The 27962-nt window shown below is 45.6% G+C and overlaps 1 protein-coding gene across 1 annotated transcript; it reads left to right on the forward strand.

Annotated features, from left to right (window-relative positions):
• Positions 1–5507: 5507 nt before the first annotated feature.
• On the forward strand, positions 5508–27962 carry CAMK1G (calcium/calmodulin dependent protein kinase IG). Its single transcript, XM_026661137.1, has 11 exons — positions 5508–5620; positions 18374–18502; positions 19581–19655; positions 21277–21415; positions 22740–22863; positions 24195–24270; positions 24776–24888; positions 25415–25493; positions 25891–25978; positions 26892–27307; positions 27872–27962. The coding sequence occupies exons 1-11, from the start codon at positions 5529–5531 to the stop codon at positions 27960–27962; spliced, it is 1422 nt and encodes a 473-aa protein (XP_026516922.1). The 5' UTR covers positions 5508–5528.

Here is a 27962-nt window from a genome sequence, read left to right on the forward strand (position 1 = left end):
GTCCCTGTCCCAACCCATCCCTACAGCACAAGATCATCCTGCCTCTCCCCAGGCACAGACAGGCAAAAAGTAACTGCCCCCATAAAATAGAGGGGGTAGAAGGGGAAGCTAATCATATGATCAGATGAATGATAAAGGAATATACAAATACATGATTCCTTATCTAAAATCAGTATCCGTTAAAAAAACCTGTTGCAAATAGAATTAAGTATAACCCTCCCCCCCTGGAAAGATCTAGTCTGAATGAGCAAACATCAGGCAGCACAAAACTAGTATTCTAATGGGTGTAAGCAATAGAGAGAGTACATTGTGCACACACATATTGACTTGATCTGTTAGCAGGGAGTGCTGGAGAGGGGCAGGGTATGAGCTCAGAGGTGGTTTAACGCGTCATAATTCTGCAATTGCCTGGTAGGTTTCAGATGAGTACTCAGCCGGGGATCACACTGAGCCCAAGTGCTCTTTTGAACGTCACATGTTGGATTTCCTTTGTTTCTGGCTTGGGGACAGTCTCATTTGTTGTTCAGTGTTGCACACAGCTGGGTCCCAAACGTCCCAGGGAAGGGGCTCCCTTTCTCTTGCACAGCTCACTGCCTCACTCACGTTTGGATACTGTCTCCCATTTTTTTCACAAGTTGAATACAAGCAAGCCTGAACTGCTGGCCAGCGGCTTCCCCGCTGTTTCTCAGATGTTCCGTTTCATGGCCTAGCCCAACCATCTCTCAGGAGCTTAGCTTCCTGCTGGGGCCCATGTGAGTTGGCCGCTTGCTCCATGTCATGGGAATGCCCGGCTGGGAGCTTTCCACACACTGGCTGGTCAGTATGTCATTCCTCGCCTGTAATGGGGGCATGCGTAGTTCTGTTTCAGTGGTACCTACAACTCCTTTGCTGCTCTGATGACAGCTGTGCAGTGGCCGGTGAGAAAAGGAATTAATGGCTGTTAGTCCATTTCCTCGTGGACAAGTGATGACGTCACATAAATCACCATTATAGCTGGAACCAAGTGGCACCTGTGGAGCACAATGATTGGATGGGATTGGGGTGCGTCCCTTTGGGGAAGAGAGGAGGCATATCGGGAGGGTAAGGTGCTGCTGATGGCTAATCTAAGTGCTAGAATTGGGCCAATATAATCAATCATTATTTTGACCAATTTCCGCCCCCTCCCGGATACAAAGCAATGATCTTCATCATTCAGATTTATTCAAGCTTTGCAACTTTTACATTTGGATACATCATATGAAACTCACTTTCCGTCAGTCCTTAAGCATTCATGCTTAAAATCCATTTCTGCGAGTGGTTTTTCAGAGAGCAAAGGTGAAAGTGTTGAAAGAACGGTCTTGAATGAAAACCTGCTTACGAATTCAAACAAATATATGCAGACAATGGTTTGCACTAATTGCTCCACGCTGCTAAGAACGCTTCATCAGCACTAATTAAATAAACCGCAAAATAGGGCTGCTGTCCACAGGACTTGCATTGAACTGTCATGTGCACATCAGAATCTATAAAGTGGATAAAAACTAAGTCTGATTTGGCCTTTAAAGACTATATAGACTGAAGCTGTCATTCTTTTGCAGCTGAGTCAATTTCTCTTTCAACAAAGTTGAATTAACCTTTGAAATCTCATGTGAGGGATCTGAAAATCATTGTAGCGCTGTTAATTAAGGGAACAAAATCAGCTTGGCGGGAATCAAAAATCTAAGCTAACTGTCGTGAGACATTATTTTCCAGCTTCTTTTTTGCTTTGGTGCTCTCTGTCTCTTCTGAACACTTATTTTTTCTTTAACAAAAGACTCCATTTTGTCTCCCAAAGATTCAGCCATGTCTTAAAGTCTTTTATGGAACGATGTGATTGATCGTGAGTAGTGAGAAATGGAGTGCCTTAAAGACAGTGCTTTCAGCATGCAATCTGATTCTGCTAAACGGAGAATGTTCAATGCACTTCCTTAGTACGCTTGGCATGGGGGAGTCTCCTCCAGTATCCAAGGTCAATGTTGGTTCCAAAGTTCTCTTCTCAACTCAGCTGAGAGCCTCATTGATCATTTTCTAATATATTTCCCTCTCTGGACTGTTAGATTTGATCTTATTAAGAATACTCATAGAATCATAGAATATTAGGGTTGGAAGAGACCTCAGGAGGTCATCTAGTCCACTCCGCTGCTCAAAACAGGACCAACACCCACTAAATCATCCCAGCCAGGGTTTTGTCAAGCCGGGCCTTAAAAACCTCTGAGGATGGAGATTCCACCACCTCCCTAGGGAACCCATTCCAGTGCTTCACCACCCTCCTAGTGAAATAGTGATTCCTAATATCCAACCTAGACCTCCCCCACTGCAACTTGAGACCATTGCTTCTTGTTCTGTCATCTGCCACCACTGAGAACAGCCGAGCTCCATCCTCTTTGGAACCCCTCCCCCCCCGTGAGGTAGCTGAAGGCTGCTATCAAATCCCCCCTCACTCTTCTCTTCTGCAGCCTAAGTAACCCCAGTTCCCTCAGCCTCTCCTTGTTAGTCATGTGCCCCAGCCCCCTAATAATTTTCATTGCCCTCCGCTGGACTCTCTCCAATTTGTCCACATCCCTTCTGTAGTGTGGGGACCAAAACTGGATGCAATACTCCAGGTGTGGTCTCACCAGTGCTGAATAGAGGGAAATAATCACTTCCTTTGATCTGCCGGCAATGCTCCTACTAATACAGCCCAATATGCCATTGGCCTTCTTGGTAACAAGGGCACACTGTTGACTCATATCCAGCTTCTCGTCCCCTGTAATCCCCAGGTCCTTTTCTGCAAACTCTACTCATGGTAGAGTTTATACTGCACTTCACACCTTCCAGACCTTTCATAAACATTAACTAATTCTCATAGCACGTCCGTAAGCTCCAGTAAGTAGTGGTATTATTTATTTGTATTATGGCAGTGCTATACAAAGTCTCTGCCCTGAAGATCTTACTGTCTAAATAGACAAGGGCAGACAAAGGGTGGGAGGTAAGACAGAGGCACAGGGAGAAGTGACTTGCCCAGCAACTGGCTGATCAGAACTAGGTTTCCTGAGTCCCAGTCCTGTGAGCTGGGGAAATCAAGACAGAGAAGAGTGGCATGGGCTCAGGCCAAATTTTCACGGTGCCACCTAAATAAGTGGCCTGATTTTCCAATGTGCTGAGTCCCCACACCTCCCACTGAAGTCTTTGCTAACTTGCCTAAATCCAGGTACCTAAGTGTAAAAGTGATGGTATAAGTGACTGCTCGACAGCCATCCTGCAAGTCAGTGGTAGAACTGGGATTAGAACCCAAGAGCTGCTGACTCCGAAGTCTGTGGTCTGACTATTAGAGAACACTGCCTTCCTGACACACTGCAGAGTAACCAGCGGCGGCTCCAGGCACCAGTGCTCCAAGCGCGTGCCTGGGGCAGCAAGCCGCGGGGGGCACCCTGCCGATCCCTGCGAGGGCGGCAGGCAGGCTGCCTTTGGCGGCTTGCCTGTGGGAGGTCCGCCGGTCCCGCGGATTCGGCGGCAATTCGGCGGTGGGTACACCGAAGCCGTGGGACCGGCGGACCTCTCGCAGGCAAGCTACCGAATCCGCGGGACCGGGGACTTCCCGCAGGCATGCTACCCAAGGCAGCCTGCCTGCCCTGCTTGGGGCGGCAAAAAAGCTAGAGCCGCCCCTGAGAGTAACAACAGAAGAAGAGAGGGTATCATCATAGAGACCTAACTAACTTTCCCTGTAACGAGTTGGATCCCTCTTGCTGTTCATTAAATAAGATGAGTAGAAGCAAGATGAGGTGCTGCAGCTCTGTCGTCCCTCTAAACCTGTGGTTCTCAACTCGCGGCCCATGGGCTGCTTGCGACCCAATCAGCACACAGCTGTGGTCCATGTGACATCCTCAGGGCCATACAGGTAGTATACATATTCTGTGGATGCGGCCCACGTAACACAGAGAGCTGCATAAGCAGCCCACAGTGGTAAATAGGTTGAGAATCACTGCACTAAATTTACAGTAATTGTCCTCTAAACTCATGTGTTCACATTCCCAGGCCTTGCACTTTGCATGCAAATGTGCAGGCAGCCACCATAATGAAGAGATCCCATGTGACTGTTCTCATGAGTTGAGATGGAGCTGGAAACAATGGAATGGAAGTCCTCTGTGTGGTGATTCCTAAGGCAGCTGCTGATTCACCAAGGAGCATGGAAAGAAAACAAAGAGAGCCAGCGAGGGGTAGATGTTACATTTAAGGAGAGCTTGTTTGCTGTGCTGGTTGTGTGGAATGGGAATAGACTGAGCTCTGTGACAGCTGCTGCCTATGCTGTGCCTGGGTCGTGGATAAGTACCGGGCTACCAGCCTACTGCACTGTCAACCTGACATCTTCCATCAGAAGCAAAATTAAGACCAAAACCAAAACCCCACCTCTGTTTGTGACATCACAATTCTCTCTACAGCCACCATTGTGATGTCACAAGCTGGTGACTCCACATAAGGAATAAGCAGTAAGGAAAGGTGGAGATTCCTAAGTAACAATCCAGTTTCCATGCAAATATCCCTAGTAATAAAAAAAACAAAAGAAAAATGATACAGCGCATATTAGCTAGATCAGCAAAATCTTTAGTAAATTTCCTTTGAGTCAACACCAGCTCTTTAGCCTATTTTAATATTCAAGCAATTAAGCAGCTCTAATATAACCTGCCTGCATCTTCAGCTGCATCTAACTTTAATCCATTATATCAAGGGTGCTTTATTAGGTTAGCATTAGCAGCCACCCAGTAGCATAATCACAGCTTTAGCCATTATATATTCAGCAAAATATAAACATTTGTAATTGCCAGTCTCTCACATTTGTCATTAAATGAATATCCCCAAATGACAAGTCCCACCATATGAGTGCTAAATTCTTAGCCAAGATGTCTAATATTAACTGAAATGCACATTTGGAATCTAATGCAATTTGATATGCAAGATCCAATAGAACTTGAAATCTCCTCTTGTTAGTGGCTGTGAGTGGAGTGCACTGGTAATTTTCGAGGAGAGTGATTATTTTGTGTCAAATTCTCAGAAAAACAATTTTCCTTTTAAAGGGGTACAATTTGTACTTGCATTTTTGTACTGGCAATTGTGGGTAAAATTATTTCATCATTCTACCTGGTAGTCACATGATTTGCACCAACAGTTTATTTTGTGGATGCAAAATTGACTTCCTTGCATCTTGGCTTTGACAGAACCAAAAGGAAATGTTCAAAAATCTCTAAAAGAGAGGTTTCAGAGGGGTAGCCGTGTTAGTCTGTATCAGCAAAAAGAACGAGGAGTCCTTGTGGCACCTTAGAGATTAACAATAAATAAATAAATGTGTTAGTCTCTAAGGTGCCACAAGTACTCGAAAAGAGAATCCAAGCAAATGGGTACTTTGCAGGATACTATGCAGGGGTTTAAGTTTTACACACCACTAGCTCCTGCTCTTGATACTGTGAATACCTGACCTCTCAACCAGTGCTCTTCCCCTCTTTCTGGCAGAATTCCCCGCTTCAGCTCTGGAGAAAATGGGCCGCAAGGAAGTGGATGACACCCGTTCCTGGAAGAAACCGACCAACAACATCCGAAAAACATTTATCTTCATGGAGGCACTAGGATCGTGAGTACCGAGTATCATGGCTAATCTCTGGCCTCCTCCAAATTGGAAGCAAGGCTTTTACTAGCGAGAACGTGTGGTAGAAGGAGTAAAGCACATGTTACTTAAGCAAGAAAGAGATGCACTTTAAATAAAGTGAAGAATAAAACTGTTTATTTAGTAATGGAAGGTTCGGACAATCTTTGGGAAATAACATCTTTACGTGACACTAGGACGGGTGTGGCAATTTCCTCCAAACATTTGAAATGTATTTACCCCTTTTGTACCCCTGCCTCTCAACTGCATCTCAAAGAGATTCCTTCTCCCTTTCCAAGGCTTCACTGTCTCTCCATCTCCCATTAATTACTATATCTGCCAGCTATAATCTTATGACCACAGTGTAGTCATAGGGCCGCATGAGAGACATCCAAAATTGAGGACAGATCTGAGAGTCAGCAAGTCCTGAATTCTAATCCCAGCCTTGACAGGAATGACCTCTCTGGTGTAGAATGAGTCCCTTAATCTCTCTGCCTGTTTTCCTGGGAGATGAAGGGAGGTTATGCCCTCTTGATCCTGGGCGAGAACATTTGGTAATAGGGCAAAAAATCACTGGCAGTTGTACAACCCCAAAGCGTTTCATGCTATTTTCATTAATTTATGTTTGTAAAATGCTTTGAACTACTTTGATGAAAGGTGCTGGAGATGTGCAGTGCAAGAATCTTTATGTATAGTTATTTGATTATATTGCTATCGTCTTTGTTGTGTGTGCATGTGTGTGAGACTTCCTGCCTACACACCGGCTCACACACACAGTTCTCTTGCTGCCAGCACCTTCTTGTCCATAAGGATCAAATTCTGAAAGGCAGCCTTTACGTTTGCAACTTCCCCCACATTTACACATGCAAAACAGAGGAGTAAAATGTCAATCCAGTTTGCTCATGTAAATGTGGAGCCTTGCTTAGAACCATGTTGAAACCTTGGTCCTAATCTGCAGTAAGAAAACTGATGCCTTTCTTAGCTAAACATACTGAGATCCGCTGTGCTTCTGCCTGGCACATGGATTTCAGGATGCAGACTGTACTTGACGTGCACAGATTAGAGTACTCATAGTTCAGTATAGCTACAGTCAATACTTGCATTGCAAAGAGCAATCCCATTTCCAATTGCATGTAAGAAAAAAAGCAGGTGCCCAAGCCAGTTACTGAATGGCGGTATCTGCACGAAGCTTTCCTCTGAAAACAATCCCCATTGCTCTAGCACTGGTGCAAACCCCAGTGTATACAAGACGCCTGGGTTTAGGCAACGTGTGGTCTATATCTCCTTGGAGCAGGCCTGCTCAGGAATGTGCCTCCAAAGCTGCCTCAAATGCAGTGTCACTTCCCAGCTCTCTGCTCCGTTTGAGTGAAAGGTAATATGGAAGCTGCCTGGAGTCATGCTGGGGTGACCAGATGTCCTGATTTTATAGGGACAGTCCCGATTTTTGGGTCTTTTTCTTATATAGGCTCCTATTACCCCCCACCCCCGTCCCGATTTTTCACACTTGCTGTCTGGTCACTCTAGCCTCAGCTAGCACTAGGAATTTATCTGTACAAAATCCTGCCTGCGCATTCCTATGTGGTGCTGGGTGACATCTTCTCTCTGCACACTTCTGTTTTGTATGCCTGTGCCCCTTTAAGGCCAACATGCTATAATAACCTGTGAACTGCAGAATCTTGGCATTGTATCAGCCATTGAAGGGTTTGAAGCCTGCTGTGATAGCTGTGTTGTTCGTTCTGGACCTTTCCTCTAGATTCACACGAGAGTGCACGCTTCATTCACAACTCTCAGTCTGCTAGAGAGAGGTAGTGTTTTCTAATGCTGAAAACAGGAGGCTGGGAGTCAGGACGCTTGGGGTCTGTACCTGGTCTTGAGACGGGATTGTTATCCAATAGTTAGAGCAAGGGAATGGCAGACAAGACTGCTGGGGTCTACTCCTGGCATTGCCTTGCTGTGCAAATGTAAGGAGGCAGTTTAGATGTGCCTGTCGTCTCCAAAGGGTTTTACCAATTTCCTTGGACTATGAATAGAGTGGTGGTGGTGATGATATCCTAGAGTAGTGGTTCTCAAGCAGGGGGTACGTCTACCCTTGGGGGTACTCAGAGGTCTTCCAGGGAGCACATCAACTCATCTTGGTAGCATTGTGGGCAGGGTAAACACCCTGCAAGGGTTAGAGACCTTGATTCAATTCTTCCCTGGGCTGTATGCGAAGCAATCTGAACTGACAACCATGAAGCTTTCTTGTAGATGCTGTTCCACTTTAATTATCTGTTAATTGGGCCAAAGCAAGACTTAAGCCTAAGAAGCTCTCTGTGGTGTAGTGGTCACAGCACTTACCTGGGATGTTGGCCTGCTTGGTTGAAATCCCTGCTGTAGCAGCAAAGGTGTTTCATTTGAACAGGGAGCTCCCTCAGTCTTGCCTGTTGGTGCTGTTCCCCTTTACTTAACTATGAATTGGGGCAGGTGAAGGGCTAGGATCACTCTATGGTCCAGCGGTTGGGTGCTTGCTTACGAAGTGGGAGATCCTTGGATTTCCTCCCTCTGCACCTTTAGAAGGGGTTTGAATGAGGAAATCCCATCTCCCAGGTATAGGGCTTGCTTTGGCTCAATTAATAGTTAATTAAAGTGGAACAACTTCAACAGGAAAGACTAAAGGAGCCCTACCTCAAAGTCCAGCGCTTAGGATATTCACTTGTGATGTAGGAGAATGCTACTTAAGTCCCTTCTCAGCAAACAGAAGGGGGATTGACCCAAACTCTCCCATAGTTTGGGTCAGTGGTTCTCAGCCAAGGGTATATGTACCCCTGAGGGTACTCAGAGGTCTTCCAGGGGGTACTCAACTCATCTAGATCTGTGTTGCTCAACCTGGGGGGTGCAGCCCCCAGGGCGGGTCATGGGACAGGTTTAGGGGGATTGCAAGTGCAGGGCTGCAAGTAGTAGGGGTGGCAAGAGGGCAATTGCCTGGGACCCCATGCCACAGGTAGCCACGCAAAGCTGTTACATGCTTCAGCCCCCGGCAGCGAGTCTTGGGCTTCAGACAAGGCTCACAAGTGAAAAACAGGCTCGGGTATCACACTGAAATATAAGTACAAGAATGTGACCAGGATCCTGGGGGGGGGCACACTCAGATTGCTTAATCAGAGCAACCTGCAAAGAATGGGGCAGACATCCCCAAAACTGGTGGCTATCTCTAATAATTAAATTCACCAATCCAGCAACAAAACAGCTTCTACAATACCTTACTGGTCACCCAGAAGCCAAAAATACAGTTCCCTGAAAACAAGCCAGCCTTCGGATCCCACCCAGTCAGCCAAGTCAAATCATATATAAAGTTCTAACAATCCCAAGGGATTGGACACAGCACCAGGTCAATGAAAATTTCAGATCTTACCCAAATACACGCTTACAGCCAATTCTTATTAACTAAACTAAGGTTTATTTAAAAAGAAAAGAGAGAGTATTGGTTCATATCCGTATGTATAATGATCTTTTAACCAAGTTCTTAGGTCAGTTTCATAGTAGAGGTGGTGAGCTGCTGAGTTGCAAAAGGTTCTTTCAGAATTAGTGCCGTAGTTTACAGTCCAAGTAGGCAGCCAGTGTCCAATATCAGGGTGATCCAAACTGGAGCTGGAGACCTCAGTCTTGTGACTCAGACTTCCCCTGACGAAGCCTAAGCAGGTCTGAGATACAGGATTGGAGCCCTAGAGTTCTTTTATAGATCTCTGGCAGGCTGTCATAGAATCATAGAATATCAGGGTTGGAAGGGACCTCAGGAGGTCATCTAGTCCAACCCCCTGCTCAAAGCAGGACTAATTCCCAACTAAATCATCCCAGCCAGGGCTTTGTCAAGCCGGGCCTTAAAAACCTCCAAGGAAGGAGATTCCACCACCTCCCTAGGTAAAGCATTCCAGTGCTTCACCACCCTCCTAGTGAAATAGTGTTTCCTAATATCCAACCTGTCGATAGCCTCTTGATAGCAGATATTCCTTTGGTGAAGCATTGTGGCTTTGAAGTAAAACCTCCTATTTCCTATGTATACACGGGTAATTAGTTGCATTCGTTAGCATCAAGTTATTATCCATTACACAGTTCATAGTTTACTACAAACTTCAAAGAGAAATATAGACAATGATATTATCACACCCAAGTTTCATCTAAATGTTAATATTAGCTTTTGAGCTCTGAATCAATAGAATATAGTAACAGACAGGAACTGTTTGGTTACATGGTTAACATCTAACAAGATATAAGTAAACACAGACCAATACAATCACTATCTTCTTCCAATTCTCTAACAATACATATTTGCATTTCAACGTTCTAGTCTATCTAACCTGGCTTTGTTCGCTATTTATAAGGAATGGCCCTAAATACCATTCATATACTTTTCTATTGTGTCCTTAAAGGTTGAATTTGGATCGTTTAGCCTGCTAGTTGCTTAAACCTCTCTGGCCCAGTGTTACAAATATTTATATTCCAATTGATTTATTTGATAATTCTATGGTAAAAATGAGACAGTCAGCCATTTGTCAGTAAGTGTGCTGTGACACTTGTGTATTTTTATGTCTGATTTTGTAAGCAAGTCATTTTTTAAGTGAGGTGAAATTTGGGGTATGCAAGACAAATCCGACTCCTGAAAGGGGTACAGTAGTCAGGAAAGGTTGAGAACCTCTGTCCTAGAGCCCCAGCCAGGAATGTGGTTAGAGTCTACACTGCTCTTCAGCATGGGTTTTACATTTGGAGAAGCAGAATGGCCCATTGTTCGGGAGCAGGAATCAGAAAACCTGGGTTCCTTTCTTGATTCTGCTTCTGACTCTTCGCATGTTTCTGGGCAAGTTGCTTCACCTCTCTGTGCCCTGGTTCCTGCATCTTTAAAATGGGGGTGACACCCACTTGCACACCTCCATAAGGAATTGGTTAAATACCCAGTGAGGTGCATGGAAACTTAAATCACTTCGATGAAAATTGTTTCATCGTGCTCACACTTCAGAAAAGCCACCACAAGCTGCTGAATTACACTGAGAAAATGGGATCTCTTTTCCTAACCGCCCCCTTATAATGCTTTCATTCTATTTGACAAACAAAAGCACTCTGTTTTCCAAGAGCCCCTGAACCTGCTCGGCTTCAGCATCAGTTGCTTGATTGTGATTGCAAGACTGAGTGAGCAAAAGATTTCTCCTTCACATGCTGCATCCTATTTCATTCTCTCTCAATGTCTGAGACTCCAGCATCGCACCGTCAGTGTCTCTTCCCCTACCTCCAGTCCAATCAGGATGTTGCCTCGCTCCCCAATTATCCCTCCAAAGCTGGACTGGCTCTGTGAGTAATGGGTTGTTTGGGAGACAAGCAGCTGTAATGACATAACTGCTTAGTCACTTTCTCTTAAATTTACAAATCTGCCACTTAAGTTTGCTCACGCTGACATCCACATTCTCAGCCAGCCACAGATGAGATGCCTTACACACTCAGAGGCTCACCCATGGCTTTTGGAAATGATACTAAAAGCAATTTGGTCCTGTCTGCACTAGCTTCTATATACAGTGCCCTCATTCCCTTTTGGGTATCTGGAAGTATCAGGAAAACAGACTCTCTGGAGATTTCTAGAATATCCTAAATTAGTCTTGGGTGCTCCCCTATTTTCCTGTCTCCTTTCTGGGCTCAGAACTCTGCAGCTGCATTACTCGATTCCTGTTTTTCACCTGTCCTCTGCTTTCCAGCTCATTCCTACAGTGTATCTCTGCAGGGAGCATGCTCCCCAGTTCCCCAGCTCAACCCTGCATTGCAATATTACAGGATTCCCCACATATTCTTCTTCCCCCTCTGATCACTTTGCTCTTTCAATGCCCTGGGTGAAGAGGGGGGAGGACCCTGGCAGAACGTAAACAGCAAATATGTAGCTCAGGTCCCCAGACTCTGGCTGCATTGCACTGTGCAGTATAAACAGAAGTAGCAAGTCCCATAACAAATAATTCCACTCCTGCATTTGGATGAAGAGCAGCAACTCTGCCTTAACCATCCATCTGCTGCTACCCTGAACAATCAAATCTTCTGGACTCATACACTGGGGGGAGACAAGGGGGGAGGGGATCAGGAGAGGTGGCGAAATGACATGTCTGTAGCCATAGACAGCCTGCCAGCGGCCCAGGCGGGACGCAGAGAGAATAAGGAAGCCCACTGCTCAGTTTTACCACATGCTTAATGAGGAGAATGACCCAGACACAGAGAATATTCGCTTGGTTTATGTTCCAGTCTGCAGACACCACCATGTTACTCCAGGGCAATGTTAGGAGGAATGAGAAGGGCTGCAATGAATGCAAAGCACTTCATTAAGGTCCCTCAGGTTGCTCTCTGGAAATACTAAAATAAATAAGTGCAGTTTATCATTCGCACTGTAATGGTTTAAAATCTGAGGGCTTGGTTCCCTTGAAAATCCCCTGGAACTGACAACGGAACCTGGCCCCAGCAACAGATCCAGATCCAAACGTGACTGTCCCTGATTCTAAACAACAACCTGGATCTGAGCCCTCCCCCCGCCCCGCTGATTAATGGGAAAAGCTCAGATCCAACCTCTAGTTCTACTAAGAATTGATATGGCCAGTGCTCATGATTAATACTCAGTGAGCAGAAAAGATGCTGTTTTACCTCTTCCCTTATCCTTCCTGTCACATTAGGTTGTCTTGTCCGCCTGTTGTAACCTGGTCCGCCTGTCGTAACCTGGTTTGTACATTCTCTGCGACACAGGCACAGGCACCATACAAGCACTTCTTTAAAAGACAGCCCAGTGCAATACAGCCCTAATTTCTTGACTGGAACCCTTCGATGCTATAATACAGTAATAACATGGGAAGAGTTTTATTGAATTAGGATTTTAAATGAAAATTTCCCACAGCTCAGAAGCACTTAGATGCATTTTCCATTCACAATACAGGCTTCCAAGCAGACCTCAAATATGTAGGATTCTAATTTTTATTTTAGTTGCTTGGAAGTTTGCTTTTTTCTCTCCTCTCCCCACCATATTCCATCTACTTTACCACTGACCTGTTCCGTGCTGAATGTTATATCTTTGGAAGTTAACAGCTTGACTAGTTCTCGTGTGTGTACAAAGCTGGTAAAACTTTAAGGCAGTGGAGTGCGAATTGAGCTGCTTTTCAGAGCAGGGAATTCTATACGATGAAGCTTTCCTGTGACCTAGGAACCTGCAGTTGAGCTTCCATGAAATTCAGCATTGTCTCCAGAGTTAAGCTGGTGCTGTGAACTGTACTTTGCCATGGTCAGCCCCAGAAATGAGTTAACTCAGTGGTTCTCAGCCAGGAGTATGTGTGGGTATGCAAAGGTCTTCCAGGGGTGTACTGGCTCAGCACTGGAGTGGAAGGGGTTAAGGCAGCACTCTTAGCAGCAGAAGCCCCGCCCCCTCGACCCTGCTGGGCATGTGCCAACTGCTGCTGCAGTATAAAAAGGAGCAGCCCAGCCCAGTGTGGGATGACTGCTGAGGAGGAAGGATGCACTTTGCTGGCTCCAGCTGAGGAGCAGCCAGGAACCTGGACTGAGCAAGCAGGAGATGCTGAGGCCCAGGTGGGCACCCAGGCACCTGTGGATGTCCTAGGGAAATTGCAGTTGCCACCCGAGGTGCCCTGAGACTCTGAAGACACCCTGACTTCAACTACAGGAGTCATGGTAGGAAGTAGCCCAGGGAGGGACTAGCCAGTGTCCCTGTAGCAGTTGGTGTGTTGTGGGTGGCTTCTCTGGTGGCTTTGTGGTGAACCCTGTTGCTACTACCAGGGCCTTGGGCTGGGATCCAGTGGATTAAGGAGGGCCTGGGCCACCCTACATGGCTTCCCCCCTTGGGGGGCAGCCACTGGGCTGTGCTTCCCTGATGCTGAGGGGAGCCCTGCGGCCTCTTGGCCATGCAGCCCTGAGGCTGAACACAGCCATATTGACTTAACTGTCGGGCTACCATGTCCTTGCCCCACCCCCTGGGTGATGGGGTGTACTGGCCCTGTGACAAGAGGGTGCATCAACTCCTCTAGATTTGCCTAGTTTTACAACAGGCTGCATAAAAAGCACTAGCGAAGTCAGTACAAACTAAAATTTCATATAAACTGACTTGTTTATACTACTTTATACACTGAAATATAAGTACAATATTTGTATTTCAATTGATTTGTTTTATAATTATATGGCAAATGAGGAAATCAGCAATTTTTCAGTAATATGCTGTGACACTTCTGTATTTTTGTCTGATTTTTTTGTAAGCAGGTAGTTTAAGTGAGGTGAAACTTGGGGGTATGCAAGACAAATCGGACTCCTGAATGGGATACAGTCATCTGGAAAGGTTGAGAGCCACTGAGTTAAATTATCCAGCAGCACTGTCCTAGAGGGGAGTGAGGCTCAAGGAAAGCTTTGTTCCCTTCTAGCCAATTTGTTGATCCATAATTTTTTAATATGGGGGTGTAATTATTTGTTTAGGAATGAAATGTGGAACAGATGCTCTAGCATCTGATCTGTAGGTTGTGCATTTCCTACCATTGCATTACAAACCAAGATGGTATTAGAAATGAGGATTTGTGCCACATGCAGTGGGTGTTTCAGTAGGGCAGCATTAATTAGCACTGAAGAGAGTTGAGTAAAATAAATGGAGATAGCGGTAAAAAAAACTGAAATAAATGGAGGCAGCAGTATCCTAGGAAGTTCCAAGGATTCCAAGTGCAATAGAAAACCAAAGAAGTAGCTTAAGCCATTTAAGTGGCTTTCCAAGGGAGATTGTCCTATCAGGCAGCGTGGGTCCCAAAAAACCCACCTGTTTTGTGATCACTTATTTAAAATTATTCACGGGAAAAAATGTCTTTGCAAATCCAGTTTGTCAGGATTTCATTCTCAGTGTGACACTCCTGCTAGGGGGACAGGCAGGATGGACAGATGTGAGTATGAGAGACCAGTTTGTCTATGCTTGTATGAAGATGAGTATGAAATAGAAGAGAGCATGGTGGATACTGAGCCTAAAAGTGTCCCAAGGGGAGATGCTGGGTGCTGAGAACTCTGGAAAATCTGGTCCTTAGTTAGGTGCCTGTAAATGGAAGTGGAGTTCTCTTGGAAAAATGGGGCTCCCATTCCAGGTGCTGAGCATTTGAAAATCTGGCCTTATGTCTATGAGGGTGTTCAATGAATTAAAGATTGGGAATCAGGAACACAGGGAGACGAGGGCAAGACAGGTTGCGCAATAGTGATTTGTTCTATAGAGTTGCAGAAAGAGATGGGGGATGGGGGGGACCAAACTGAGCCTGGGCACAGGACCAATTGAAGTCAATGGGCTCTCGCCTGCTGGAATCAATGCTGAATTTGGTCTTGAGGGTGAACTGTGTTCCCCTTGGAAACCTTCTGTTTGATGTCATTCTGGGTAGGGCATGTGGCTTTGGGGAGTTTTCTGCCCCAGACTGCTCCCTTCTGGATGTCCAGGGAGCGCAAACTGAGAACAGCACTGTGTTGGTTACGATATCAAGAGAAAATGTCCCCTCTCCCCCCCCCCCCCCCCCCAACAGCTCACTAAGAGATGAGAGGACTCTCTTCAGTGTAAGACGCTCACACCTTAGTGCCAGTTAATCCTCAGTTGATTCAGTGTGAAACTCTACAAAGGTTGTATCCTTAACTTTTAACTCCCTAGACTTGCTGCTTCGTAAACTTTTCCCTGATTTCTGCTTCCAGAGTGACTGGAAATTCTCTTGGACCATCCCTGCTCCAGGGCCAGATAAAGGGCCCCTTGCACAGCTCCAGAATACAGGGAGCACCAAGGTAGCTTAAATCGGAGATGGTCTGATTTGAGAATCAGGCCCTTGCACTATTTGTGCCTTCTGCCTCCATAGCCTGCTGGACCCACAGTGCAGGAGAGACCATGAAATGGAAGGAAGTTTTTTCCCCCCCAAAAAATGTTTGAACCTCAGAACATCTCAGGGTTCACTCTGTTTCAAATAGTCATAGGCTGGTTCTACTCCAATTCAGTTGGATCTCCCCCAATGCTGACTATGATATGATCTGCACCTCTCCAGGCTAAGCCAGCACAGTCGCCCATCTATGGGGAAGGGCAAAAAGGACATGTCAGGGGCTAAGATACATGGGCAGGACCCTGAGTAGCGTGGCTCAGGGAATCTTTCTCCCTACTGCAGGCGAGTCATGCCAGGAGCTGCTTTCGTCTTGCTCTTCTTTTTGTGCATGAGTCGCTGCCGCTGGCTAGCAACTGAATACAAAATCAACCAGCTGTGTGCCAGATGGGTACCACTCTGTGCTTAGCCAAGCTATCTGCACAACATGCTGGGCGCTTTACTGAGTGGGATATGAGAGTGGCACGTTTTCTGTTCTTGCTAGTTATTTTCATTACCGTAGCATCTATAGGTCCCAGCTGAGAACCTGGCCCCGTTGTGCTGGGTGCTATATGGACACATGGTAAGACACTCCCTGCCCTGAAGAATTTACAGTCCAAATACACAAGAAAGACCGAGGAAGAGACTTGCTCATGGTCAAAGAGCTGGGAACAGACCCCAGGTCTCCTGAGTGCCACTGGATCCCCATTGGATCTCGCTGCCTCTCAAACCATTTTTCTCTTACATTTTCTTCTCTAGCTCCCTTAAATGTTCACAGCTCTACTGGCAATTCTGTGTCAACACCATCCGTTAATCTGCCGTGCAGGTGATGAGGATTATTTGAGACGAGCTTGGTTCAGTGGCACCATCACCTGACACGTTTTAGCTGCCTAAGCAAAAACCTTTAACAAGATTGTAGGCTTTGGCAATGTTATAAATATTCACCCTTCGTTGTAATGAGTTGAACTCTGCTATGCGGGATGCGTTGGACACTCATCTATTGCATTTTAATTCAGAGCATACAGTTGTAATCTGGTTGTGCGAGAAGCCAGGGCCAAAGCCATCCGATGCCAAAAGGAAATGTTATGCAGTGAACTGGGTTTATCCAGATATTTCACATTTGATTGGCAGAACTTGGATTAATGCACAAAGCACCCAAACTGTTTTTCAATCTATAGGCAAATAAAGCTCTCACCTAACTGACATGCAGCCACCTCTGGGGCAGGACACAGCTATTCAGTTCAGCTCTGAAATGTCACTGACACAGAGGGGGGGAAATGAATATCTGCCTTCATTGAAACAGCAGAGGGATGCTGAGGAGGCGAAAGATAATAAATCAGTCATGTTAGAATTTGGCTGGGATTCCATGAATACCCCTGCCCTGGCCCAAAAAAGTGCCGTGGGATCTTTAATGGTAATGAGTGGACAGGTCTTTGGCTCTGTGCCTCATCAGACAGGTGCCAATACATTCTCCTAGCTGGGATTGCATTAGCATTTAGCATGGGGAAATCCTGAGCGTGGGTCCCAACAGATTACTGTGCAAAGGCTGAGAGGCAGTAAAATCCCATGCCCTCGGATCTATCTCCTTCCTCCTGTTCAGATACTGATCACTGAATGCCTGTGCTGTCAAGTGGTATATGGCACCTGCCTTTCCTGAGATGGACTCTAAATCTGACACCACAGGCGTTGTCTCATGGGCTGGCATGTACATAAGGAGCTATTGGATTGTCTTTACTGGTGTGGTGTTCTCCTGACTCTTGCTACTGTGATTCTGTATCCAATCTCTCTTCCTTTTATCCATCTGTCAGGAAGGTTCCATGCTAGATGTTCTGTGTATTCAGCCCTTTCTCTACGCACTACCTTCTTTTCAAAGAATGACCCTACACTGGGGACCTTCACACTCTGGAACTGAAGTGGGTTCTCTATACATTGGGTCCAGGGCTGGTGCAAGAAAGTTTCGTGCCCTAGGCGAAACTTCCACCTTGCCCCCCGCCCAGCCCTGCAGCAGCTCCCCCCCCCTGCCCTGAGGCGCCCCCGCGCCACCCCCCCCCCCCCCAGGGGAGCCGTGCGGCAGCTCCCCACCTCTGCTCCGCCTCCTCCCCGAGCACGCCACCCCGCTCTAATTCTCCTCCCCTCCCAGGCTTGCGGCGCCAAACAGCTGATTGGCGCCGCAAGCCTGGGAGGCGGGAGAAGTGGAGCAGCGACCGCGCGCTCGGGGAGGGGGCGTATGAACACTGTAAAAAAAAAAAAAATTGGGGGCAGCGCTTTTTGGCGCCCCCAAATCTTGGTGCCCTAAGCAACCGCCTAGTTTGCCTAAATGGTAGCACCGGCCCTGATTGCTTCAAACCATGATCCTGAATCAGAACACACCCTAGATTTGGGCTGCCAGACGTTCACTTCCAGATCTGTATTTTTCAGCTTTAACTTATCTAAATTAGGCACATCTTTCAGAAAAGATTCTTTGTTAGGTGTCTGCAGGTACTGATCACTTTACATACATCATAATAAATATATTGAGTACTATAAGTTGAAGTGAAACTCTACAGGCTTGGTTAACAAGGTTCAATCAAATATTTTCTTTGTTTTTAATACATCTCAGGTTCTTGTCTCCCAAATATTGCTGACCCCTTGCACAGTCTTAAATTGTACATTTCCAAATGGCAACATGAAATCAATAGAATTTTGAAGCCATATATACATCACAATAATGGTATCCTAGATATGTGGCAGCTAATTACAAATGCCATCCACTTATAGTGGAAGCTTTCATCATTATTCGATTACTTGCCTGCTTTTTACTTCAGCTCCTTCTCCACATGTATTTGCTTCCAGCTTACAACTTTGCCATCGATTGAAACACCTTTGTCCTTCATCTGTGTTTTCTCCGTAGAGGTGCTTTTTCAGAAGTTTTCCTAGTGAAGCAAAGGACCACTGGGAAGCTCTTTGCTCTAAAGTGCATCAAAAAGTCCCCTGTCATCCAGGACAGCAGCCTGGAGAATGAAATCGCAGTGCTGAAGAAGTGAGTATAATTTTGAATGTGAAGCAGAGCAAACTATTTTTCCATGACTTGCACCTTTAGAACCAAAACCATCCATCGCCCTAAGTGTAAAGGCCACTTGCCGCTGCTGCACAAATTTGCATCTCATTAAAGGTGGAAGAAATGAGATGAAAGGAAGATCAATGTTTGGTATTTATTTAAATGATCAGAAAAGAGGGATATTTGTAAAGTTTATTTACATGTGCCCCTTGCCAAGCCCAACAGTTTTGCAGGAGAACCAGAAAAAGAAACCGACTAAAACCAAACAGCATAAAGAGTGACAGGAAAATTAAATTTTCAACACTGTCTAAAAATAACAATAGAGACTTGTCCTTCGCTCACCAAAGGAGTGCAAAGTGCTACCATTTTGCTTTGACAGTGTTTAACACCCACTTCGCACTGGTATAAATGGCAACACACTGCAGGGCAGGAAAGCATCAGTCACAAAGGAGCGAATGCATGTCAGCCAGGCCCACGTGGACAGTCAGTCTTCAGCAGGCTGGTGCAGGGTCAATTCACACCTCCGCTTGCCACAAATTAACGTTCATGCAGACAAGCCCCGATTCTCCTCTCTCACTCCTGCATAGATCAGGAGTCACTCTTTTGGAAGTGAGTGGAATTTTGCCCAGAGAAAAACTGGTGTGAAACAAGAGGAAAATTAGGTGCATGACTTTCAGCTTGACAATGCATCATAACCTTTTAAGTATATAAAAGGTTGTTACAAGGAGGAGGGTGAAATATTGTTCTCGTTAATCTCTAAAGATAGGGCAAGAAGCAATGGGCTTAAATTGCAGCAAAGGAGGTTTAGGTTGGACATTAGGAAAAACTTCCTGTCAGGGTAGTTAAGCACTGCCTAGGGAGGTTGTGAAATCTGTCGTTGGAGGTTTTTAAGGACAGGTTAGACAAACACATGTCAAGAATGGTCTAGTTATTACATAATCCTGCCTTCAGTGCAGGGAACTGGACTAGATGACTTATCAAGGTCCCTTCCAGTCCTACACTACTATGATTATTCTCCTCAAATAAGTTTGTAACCTCTGTTCGTCTTTGCTGGTTGCAGAATAAAGCATGAAAACATTGTGACTCTGGAAGACATTTACGAAAGTGCAACCCACTTTTACCTGGTCATGCAGCTGTAAGTACCTCTTTCTAGGCTTCATAGAAACAACCATAACATTTTCCTGGCTGCTGAGTGTCCATTTCAGCATCCCCATGCAGGATTCAGGCACTCAAATCTGAAAGTCAAATCCACAAAAATATCCACCCAAACCCTGTTGTTCACAGTTCATTGATGAAGAACATGTCAGAGATGCAACTACCTTAGACATTTCTTCATTGTGCATGGGCCTTCTTTTATATTAGTATATTTCTAAACTCAGATCAGGATCTAACTCCTCACCGTTTAGCTGGACAGGAATGGGCAAGTTTCTAATTAAAGCTATGCTATGTATTGTGCCTGTGAAAGGGAAAATGAGCAAATGTGTCTGCAGTAAAGAAAGCAGCTAGCTGTAAGGAACAGTTGAAGGTGTCCCTGCTGTGATGGATGGATTAAGTGTGGATTCCTCTAACGAGGATTGTTTTACTCAGATTAACTCTCAATAAATCAGGTCATGTGATGGAGCCTGGAGACAGCTCAACACACGAAGCTGAAAGTCAGAAGGGAAACCCCTCTAAGCCCCTGGGGGTTCAGACAACCAGGTAGCAGCATCACAACCCAAGGCAATTTGGGTTTAAGAAATTTCCCAGTTGTACTTATTGGCTCCATGGGAATTATACTAGTGAATTATTTATGGAGCATTTCAAATGCTTGTCTCAGATTGAAGAGCCAAATTGGCTGCATCAAGGCAATAGGTTTCAGGGCTGCCCCAAACTTTGCTATGTACATGTCATGGGGCTGGTACACCCTGTCACCCTTTGGGGGAAGGGTGAAGGAGCGTTATGGCCCCGCAGCTGAGTTTAAATGACCACTCCTAGTCTTGAAGCAGTATGGCCTAATGTTTGGGCATTGTCAAGGTGGTCCTCCTACACTGGGCTGTGTGGCCTAATGGCCAGAGTCCATATAGCTGCCCTCTTTGTCAGGGCTGTGTGGCCTAGCAGCCAGATTGGTTAGAGGGGTGGGCCGCTGCCTCAGGGTGGGTGGCAGCCAGGGTAGGAAGACCTGGGCCCTCCCCACTCCACCAGGTCCCAACCCAGGGCCCTGGCAGTGGCGGGGTTGCCTGCCACCAGTTTGGCAGGGATCCTGCCAGAACACTCCGAGCTAAGCCCCGGTTTTATGACTGATTCCCCTTTAAGTTTCCCTGAGTCACTTGCTACCCGTTCCTCCATGGCTTGTCTTGGGATTCCCAAGGCCTCTCCTCCCTGTGGTGTCAGATGTCTGGGGGTCATGGGTCATCACCATCTAGCTGGTCTCCATGACCTGAAGTGCTGCTGGCAGTCCCTCTACAAGAACCTGCAGCACATGTCCCTTCCCTTTGGCGGTCAGTCCCACCTGAGCTGAGTTGCTCCCTTTTATATCCGTGTTCCAGCTGGAGCATGCCCAGCAGAGCTGAGGGGGCGTGGCCTCTTTGGCCCACAGAGTAGGATTAACCCCTGCTGAACCAGTGTTTATGCATCCATTGGCACTTGAGCAAGGAAAGCCTAGATACCATAGTGAGTGTGAGCTAGATAAAGATCAAGTAAAATTTCCTGCTCTTGCTTTTTATTAGTTTTTAATATCCATACGCTTTAGCTGATGGTGTGTACTATCTTCCCTTCAGGGTGTCTGGCGGGGAGTTATTTGACCGAATTTTGGAACGAGGAGTTTATACTGAGAAAGATGCAAGTGTAGTGATCCGACAGGTCCTGGCAGCAGTGAAATATCTCCATGAGAATGGAATAGTTCACCGAGATTTAAAGGTATGTAGACCCTGTGCTTTTTGGAAACAGCATTGCCCTGTGATGTTAACAATGTCTGCAATGCAGCACTGCAGGGTTCACTAAAGCACACAGTGAAATTCTACTAATGCTCACCAGCTTTTTAAGATCATGCTAATATCACTATCACCACCCAATAGATCATCCCCTTGGACTTTCATCACCAAAAGCACACAAGGCTCCTATGTAAGGTGCAGGGGCCACTCCATTTGGTGGTAACAGTAGCAGGTTGCACCAAACACACTTATCCACCAAGTTGTGCTCCAGTGAGTGTTAACCTGACTCCTGAATTCCACAGAGCCACGGCCTGGAATTGGAACCTCACTCTGTATTCTGTGCAGTAACTTTCTAGAGATTTTAGTCTGAGTCATCCTACTGTTCATTCTGCTGGCCTAGTAGTCAAAGAGCTCCTTGAAATGGCAAGTGAACTGTTTACAAACCAATTAACTCTAAAGAGAGGTCAGTGGCATAATCCATTGTTTATACCAGTGTCCCCTGGCGCCAGCAATAGGAATTACATATACAAGCATTGGGTACATAACAGGGCAAGTCATTGCTGGAGTCATTGCTGGTGAGAATACAGACATGGGCCTATTCTGGCCTGGATTCTTTAGACAATGTCACTTCAGCTCACGATATCAGAAGTCAAGGTTATCGGTTTTTCCCCAAATAAGGCTGCAGCATCAGCAGCAAAATACAGAACTCCTTTGGACTGAGAGTCAATATTGAAGTAAAACTATCTGTACTACGGTAGGGTCCAGGGGCCCCACACATGTAGTGCAAGACAGCCCAGGCCCCAGGGAGTTGACAGTCTAGGTTCTAGAAGGGTGCTTATCTGATGCTCATCTCTGCAGTATCTGAATGCCTTGCTCTCACTGATGGGTTTTTATCTTCAACAGCCCTGTGCAATAGGGAGGTATTACAGAAAGGGAAGTGAAGCACAGGGTAGATGAAATGACTTGCCCAGGGTCACACACAGGCTGTGTGGCAGTCAGAGCTAGGAAATTAACTTGGGTCTCAAGTCCCAGCCCAGTGCCACACCCACTAGAGCATCCTTCCTACCGAAAACAAAACCAATATAAAAGGAAACTAGTTGGTAGAGCAGACAACAGGCATGGTGGGGAGAGCCTAGGAATGTAGTCATCATTTTACTGATGTAGTTTTAGAGAGTCACCATTATATCCCTGGCCACCATTATTTTTATTTGTGCATGAACAGAAGCACAAATGAACCTTATCATTTGTCGATTGTAGTTGTCCCTCTTTGTCGGTGCAGCATTTAAATTCTGACCATTTCTTACCGACAGCCTGAAAACCTGCTTTACCTGACTCCTGAAGAAAACTCCAAAATCATGATCACAGACTTCGGCTTGTCTAAAATGGAGCAGAATGGCATCATGTCCACCGCTTGTGGGACTCCAGGATATGTTGGTGAGCAAGGGGGAAAGGATGGACTCTCACTGATGACCTACGTGACACAGGCTCACATAAAGCACTTTTGGGCAGAAAGCCACGAAATAACATGCTTATGCATATTAGTAACATGCTAATAATAAATACACTGTGTAGGCTACAGAAGAATCAGATTAGGGACATGTTTTTTAAGGATGGCAAAATCTCAGAAGGCTTAAAAGAGAAAAGAAGGGGTGCAAAATAAACTTTTTTAAAAAAATTTCATCCTAATCTTGAAGTTATTCAAGAATTCATTTTATAATTTAAAAATTGAAATCAATGGAAGTTTTGCTTGAGTAAAAATTTCAGGATTTGGCCTGTAAGTAGTAATTTTTTGGGACATTCCCTTGTCTGGTTAGCAGAACGTGTCTGAGACAGCTTGACCTAATGGCTTGAGATCTCCAGCATTCCAGCGTCCTAACCCATCTCCAAATTGCACTCTGGCCCTGTGCAAGTCAATCAGCCTTCCTTTGTTGCATCCGAAGAACTGAGGTTTTTACCCACGAAAGCTTATGCCCAAATAAATCTGTTAGTCTTTAAGGTGCCACCAGACTCCTTGTTCTTCCTTTGTATGTTGCCCATCTGTAAAATGTATTTATTTCATATGTCTAAAGTGTAACAGTAGGGAGCCCATCCTAGGCTCTGGACCCCAGTCCATAAATTGAAAATCACAATAAAAACAAATTAGTATAATGACCCATCTATCACAAGGGATGCTAGAACTAATTAATGTCCAGACAGCATTTTGAGGCTATAAAGTTCTGTAAGAACAACCAGGTATAAAAGGTAAAACAGAGAACCTGGCTCTTTGAAACACACAGGAACTGAGATCCAAAGGTTGGAAGCTGAAGCTAGACAAATTCAGACTGTAAGGTTAAAAAAAATTTTAACAGTGAGGGTAATAACCATTGAGAGTTTACATGGTGGATTCTCGATCACTTCAAGTCTATAAATCAACACTCAATGCTTTTCTAAAAAGAAGAGGCCTATAGCTCAACCAGAGGTTATAGGCTTGATGCACACATTACTGAGTGAGGTTCTCTGGCCTTTGTTATGCAGGTCAGACTAGATTATCATCATGTTCTTTCTGGTCCTAAAATCTGAGTCAGTCGCCTTGCTGCTGCTTGGGATTTGGTGGGTGGCAAATGCACAGAACTGTTTGTGTACACAACAGACACTAACTCCCTCTCCAGTATGAAAGCCTCACAAACCAGGTCTATAAGAAGCCATTTTTTTTTATGTCAAATCATTCACTATCCTGAAATGGTTTATATTGCCTATAACTTTGACTTGCTTTTGATTTTCTGTAGCTCCAGAGGTCCTAGCACAGAAGCCATATAGCAAAGCTGTAGATTGCTGGTCTATAGGAGTCATTACCTATATCTTGTGAGTACAAGCCAACAGCACCCTGGCTTTTTTGACACATGCTCAGGATTCTTCAGTGGTGTGGCCCCTTGTGTGACCCCCACATATGCTTGTGCAAAATGAGTGTGACATGCCACCAGCTTAGGAGCCCCCATTTGTTCCCAAGGTGAAAGGCAGTGAAACTCAGTGTAATAAAGACTGCAGTCCAATTCACTATAGAGCCCACCCCGTGCACTATTCCTTCAGTACCATAACTATCACTCAGCATCCCCTCTGTTTCTAGGTTCAGCTGCATCCCATTAGCTGCACACCAGCTGTGGCTTTGTCCTGACATTGATGCACCGAAGCTTTTAACCTTTTTCTGAATTGTTTCACCCAAACCGTGCTGTATGGTGAGGATACATACAGCATCGTCCTCTATTCTTCACTTATCCCTGGGATACACACCAGCTGATCCTGGTAGAGTTAAAAAAAGCTTGTGTGCGTGGAGAGAGGAGCTAATCCACTTCTTCCTGTTCTGCTCCAGGCTGTGTGGATACCCTCCCTTCTACGAAGAGACAGAATCCAAACTGTTTGAAAAGATTAAAGAAGGCTACTATGAGTTTGAGTCTCCATTTTGGGATGATATCTCTGAGTCAGGTAAATCTCACCCACTGGGAAGTACTTTATTAGCACCCTGTCCCCTCTCAGGCATACAACATCTGCAATCCAGAACTCTCCTGATCCTGGATGGGCTGAAATCTACAAGGGAGTGCAAGTGAAGGGGAGTTAAGTGAATCATATCCTCACATTTTCCACAGCAAGTTATTCTTTGCTTCCTGGCCACAGTTAAGGGTTTCCATGCACCTTCCTCATCTGGTACTGGCCAGAGTCAGAGATGGGATACTGCAGTGGGTAGGCCACAGGTCTGATCCACTCTGACAATCGCTACATTTTAGCAATAAAACTTGACCCATCTTCAGTTACATTGCTTAAGGGGCCATGTTCTCTCCATGGAGCATGTGTCCATTTTACCTTTGGGACGGTGTTACAATACTGTGGGTTTAGACATGGAACACTTAACACTTAAGTAGCACGTTTTATCTGCCAGCATTTGTTGTGTCAGCTTTAGGACTACTTCCTGTACGTGCTAAAACATGATTCTATCTCTGTTTCTCACAAACAGCCAAGGATTTCATCTCTCACTTACTGGAGAAGGATCCAAATGAGAGGTTCACCTGTGAGAGAGCCCTGAGGCACCCCTGGTGAGAGGAACAGGTCTCCTACTGTGTGCATGTGCACCTAACATTGCCAGTCTCAGCATTTTAGTACTAGAGGGCTATCTGTAGCCTACAGAATGGTGTTGTGCTACTATTCTCTAGTATTTTCTTTGCAATCTGACTTGGAATGTTCTGTCTGTCCTTTTTTGTGAGGAAAGTGGTTATTTGTGCACAGTTCACCTTTAAGATGGAGGGGAAACAATCCCACTGATATTTTCTCAACTCTGAAGTGTGTGTGTTTGTATTATGTTTTGTTGCTGTTTTTCTTTTGGGTTTAATTACTCTTGATTGAATGTACAAAGCAGTTAGCTGCCTCCAGAATATGGAATGCCTCTCAAATGCCATCTGCCTACAAGCCTGTTTGTTCTCTCCCCATCTGCAGGATTGATGGAAATACAGCCCTTCACCGGGACATATACCCATCTGTCAGTGCTCAGATCCAGAAAAACTTTGCAAAGAGCAAATGGAGGGTAGGTTGTTTGCCATTGGGAGCTCTAGAACCATTTCCAGCGCAAATGCCAGTTGCTGCCATCTAGCCATGAGCACACATTCAATACCATGAATAAGCACCCACAAATTGGACCCCTTCCCCAGAAATCAGTTTGGACATCTTACATGATCATTATTTATATTATGGTAGGACCAAGAGGTCTCAACTGAAATTGTGCTGAACTTAATGCAAACACAACCCCACACACAAAGGGTGGGAAGAGGAAGGATTACAGTCCCATATTACACATGGGGAACTGAGGCACCAAGCAACTGATTTGCCTGTGGGAATTGAACCCAGGTTTCTTGTCTTACCCACACACCTGTCCTTCCTCTCAGCTAATCGTGCGAGATTAGCACTGCTTCCTGGTTGCAGTGAGGTTGGCAATGCTGCAAGAACAGCCTCTTCCAAAGTTCTTAGTTACTTTGTTCAAAAAAGTGAAGTGAAGCACTGGAATGGGTTCCCTAGGGAGGTGGTGGAATCTCCTTCCTTAGAGGTTTTTAAGGTCAGGCTTGACAAAGCCCTGGCTGGGATGATTTAGTTGAGGATTGCTCCTGCTTTGAGCAGGGGATTGACTAGATGACCTCCTGATGTCCCTTCCAACCCTGATAATCTATGATAGGGTTCAGTTTTGAGCTAAATCTTGCAGCTCTGACCAGTCTGTAAGCAACAGTAAATTCCACAGCTGACTTATCAAAAAGGGGGTGGGTGAAATTCTCCCCTGCCTTTGCTTATGCCAGGGTTGAACTTGGCCCATCAGAGCAGCATGGCACTGGGCAATGCAACTGCAGTAAATCACTATTCAGGAGATATCCTCCATTGACACTGCAGCATCCAGGTAGCTTTGCAGTTTGGGAGATCGTCATGGTTGTTTTATGTCTCCTCTTGCTCAGCAAGCCTTCAATGCTGCAGCTGTTGTGCGCCACATGAAGAAACTCCACATGAACTGCCATGCACAGGCTGACACAAGCCTCCCTGTCATACAAGTGTCAGAAGTATCCAGACTCAACAGCCCTATGGTCACCAGCCAAGAGGCACCCACTCAAGACAAGAAGATGCTAATCCCCATGTTAGCATGTCAAATTCCTCCCAGCCAGCTTGACCAAAACACCCGGATGACACAGAGCAAGTCACTAGATCACTTGGTTAATGGGTCACTCCCAGTCGACAAGTGCTTGATCCTGCCAGACAATCAGAGCCCTCCAACTCTAACTTCTTGCGGTTGCAGTTCAGCCTCTGAGGGGCATGAGAAGGTGAAGACCATCTTCTGTTCGGAGTCAGCGCTACTTAAAAAAGCTGCCAAAAACCAGTAGGTAGCCACCTTGTACATTCTAAATACTGACCCAGGTTTATCTTCACAGCACAGTCCCTGCAACCAAGTGGCACTGGGCTTTGTGGAAACCTGGTGGATGCATTCAGTTCCAAGCACCAGGTGTAGGTGGGAAAGAGGGGAGGGGAAAAGGACAGATAGAAATTTGCAGTGCTGTATAGGTGTGGCCAGCCAAACCCCCTCCCACTCACTTGGAGGGAAGTCTGGGGCATCAGGTTGAGACACATTGGCCAGGTGACATGGCAGAGCTTGCAATGTACTGATGTACCAGAGGACTTCACTCCCCAGCATCCTCAATCTGGTGCCTTTCCATAATTTGGAAGGGCCTATGATTTTTTTTTTTATTTTTTTTTTTTTTGCAGTTGCTAAAAATACTGGTCCTGCTCTTCAGCTGGCATTAATCATAGCTATACCATCTGAGTAGCTGGCCCACTGTTTATATTAAAAAAAATAGTTATTTCTGCTCAATGGAAGAATGTACCTAGATTTTGCTCTTCACTTTTTTTGCATTTTTCTCTTTTCACCCCTCTCCCCCAAAACCAGTCACTTCAAATCAGAGGTTATCGTACCCATGAAAACCAATAACAATTCATACCGTGGCACTGGGCAAACTGGTGTTTGTTTGGTCATGTGA

Source organism: Terrapene carolina, unplaced genomic scaffold (genome assembly GCF_002925995.2).
Source record: "Terrapene carolina triunguis isolate 2854851 unplaced genomic scaffold, T_m_triunguis-2.0 Scaffold926, whole genome shotgun sequence".
NCBI classification, from domain to species: Eukaryota; Metazoa; Chordata; order Testudines; family Emydidae; genus Terrapene; species Terrapene triunguis.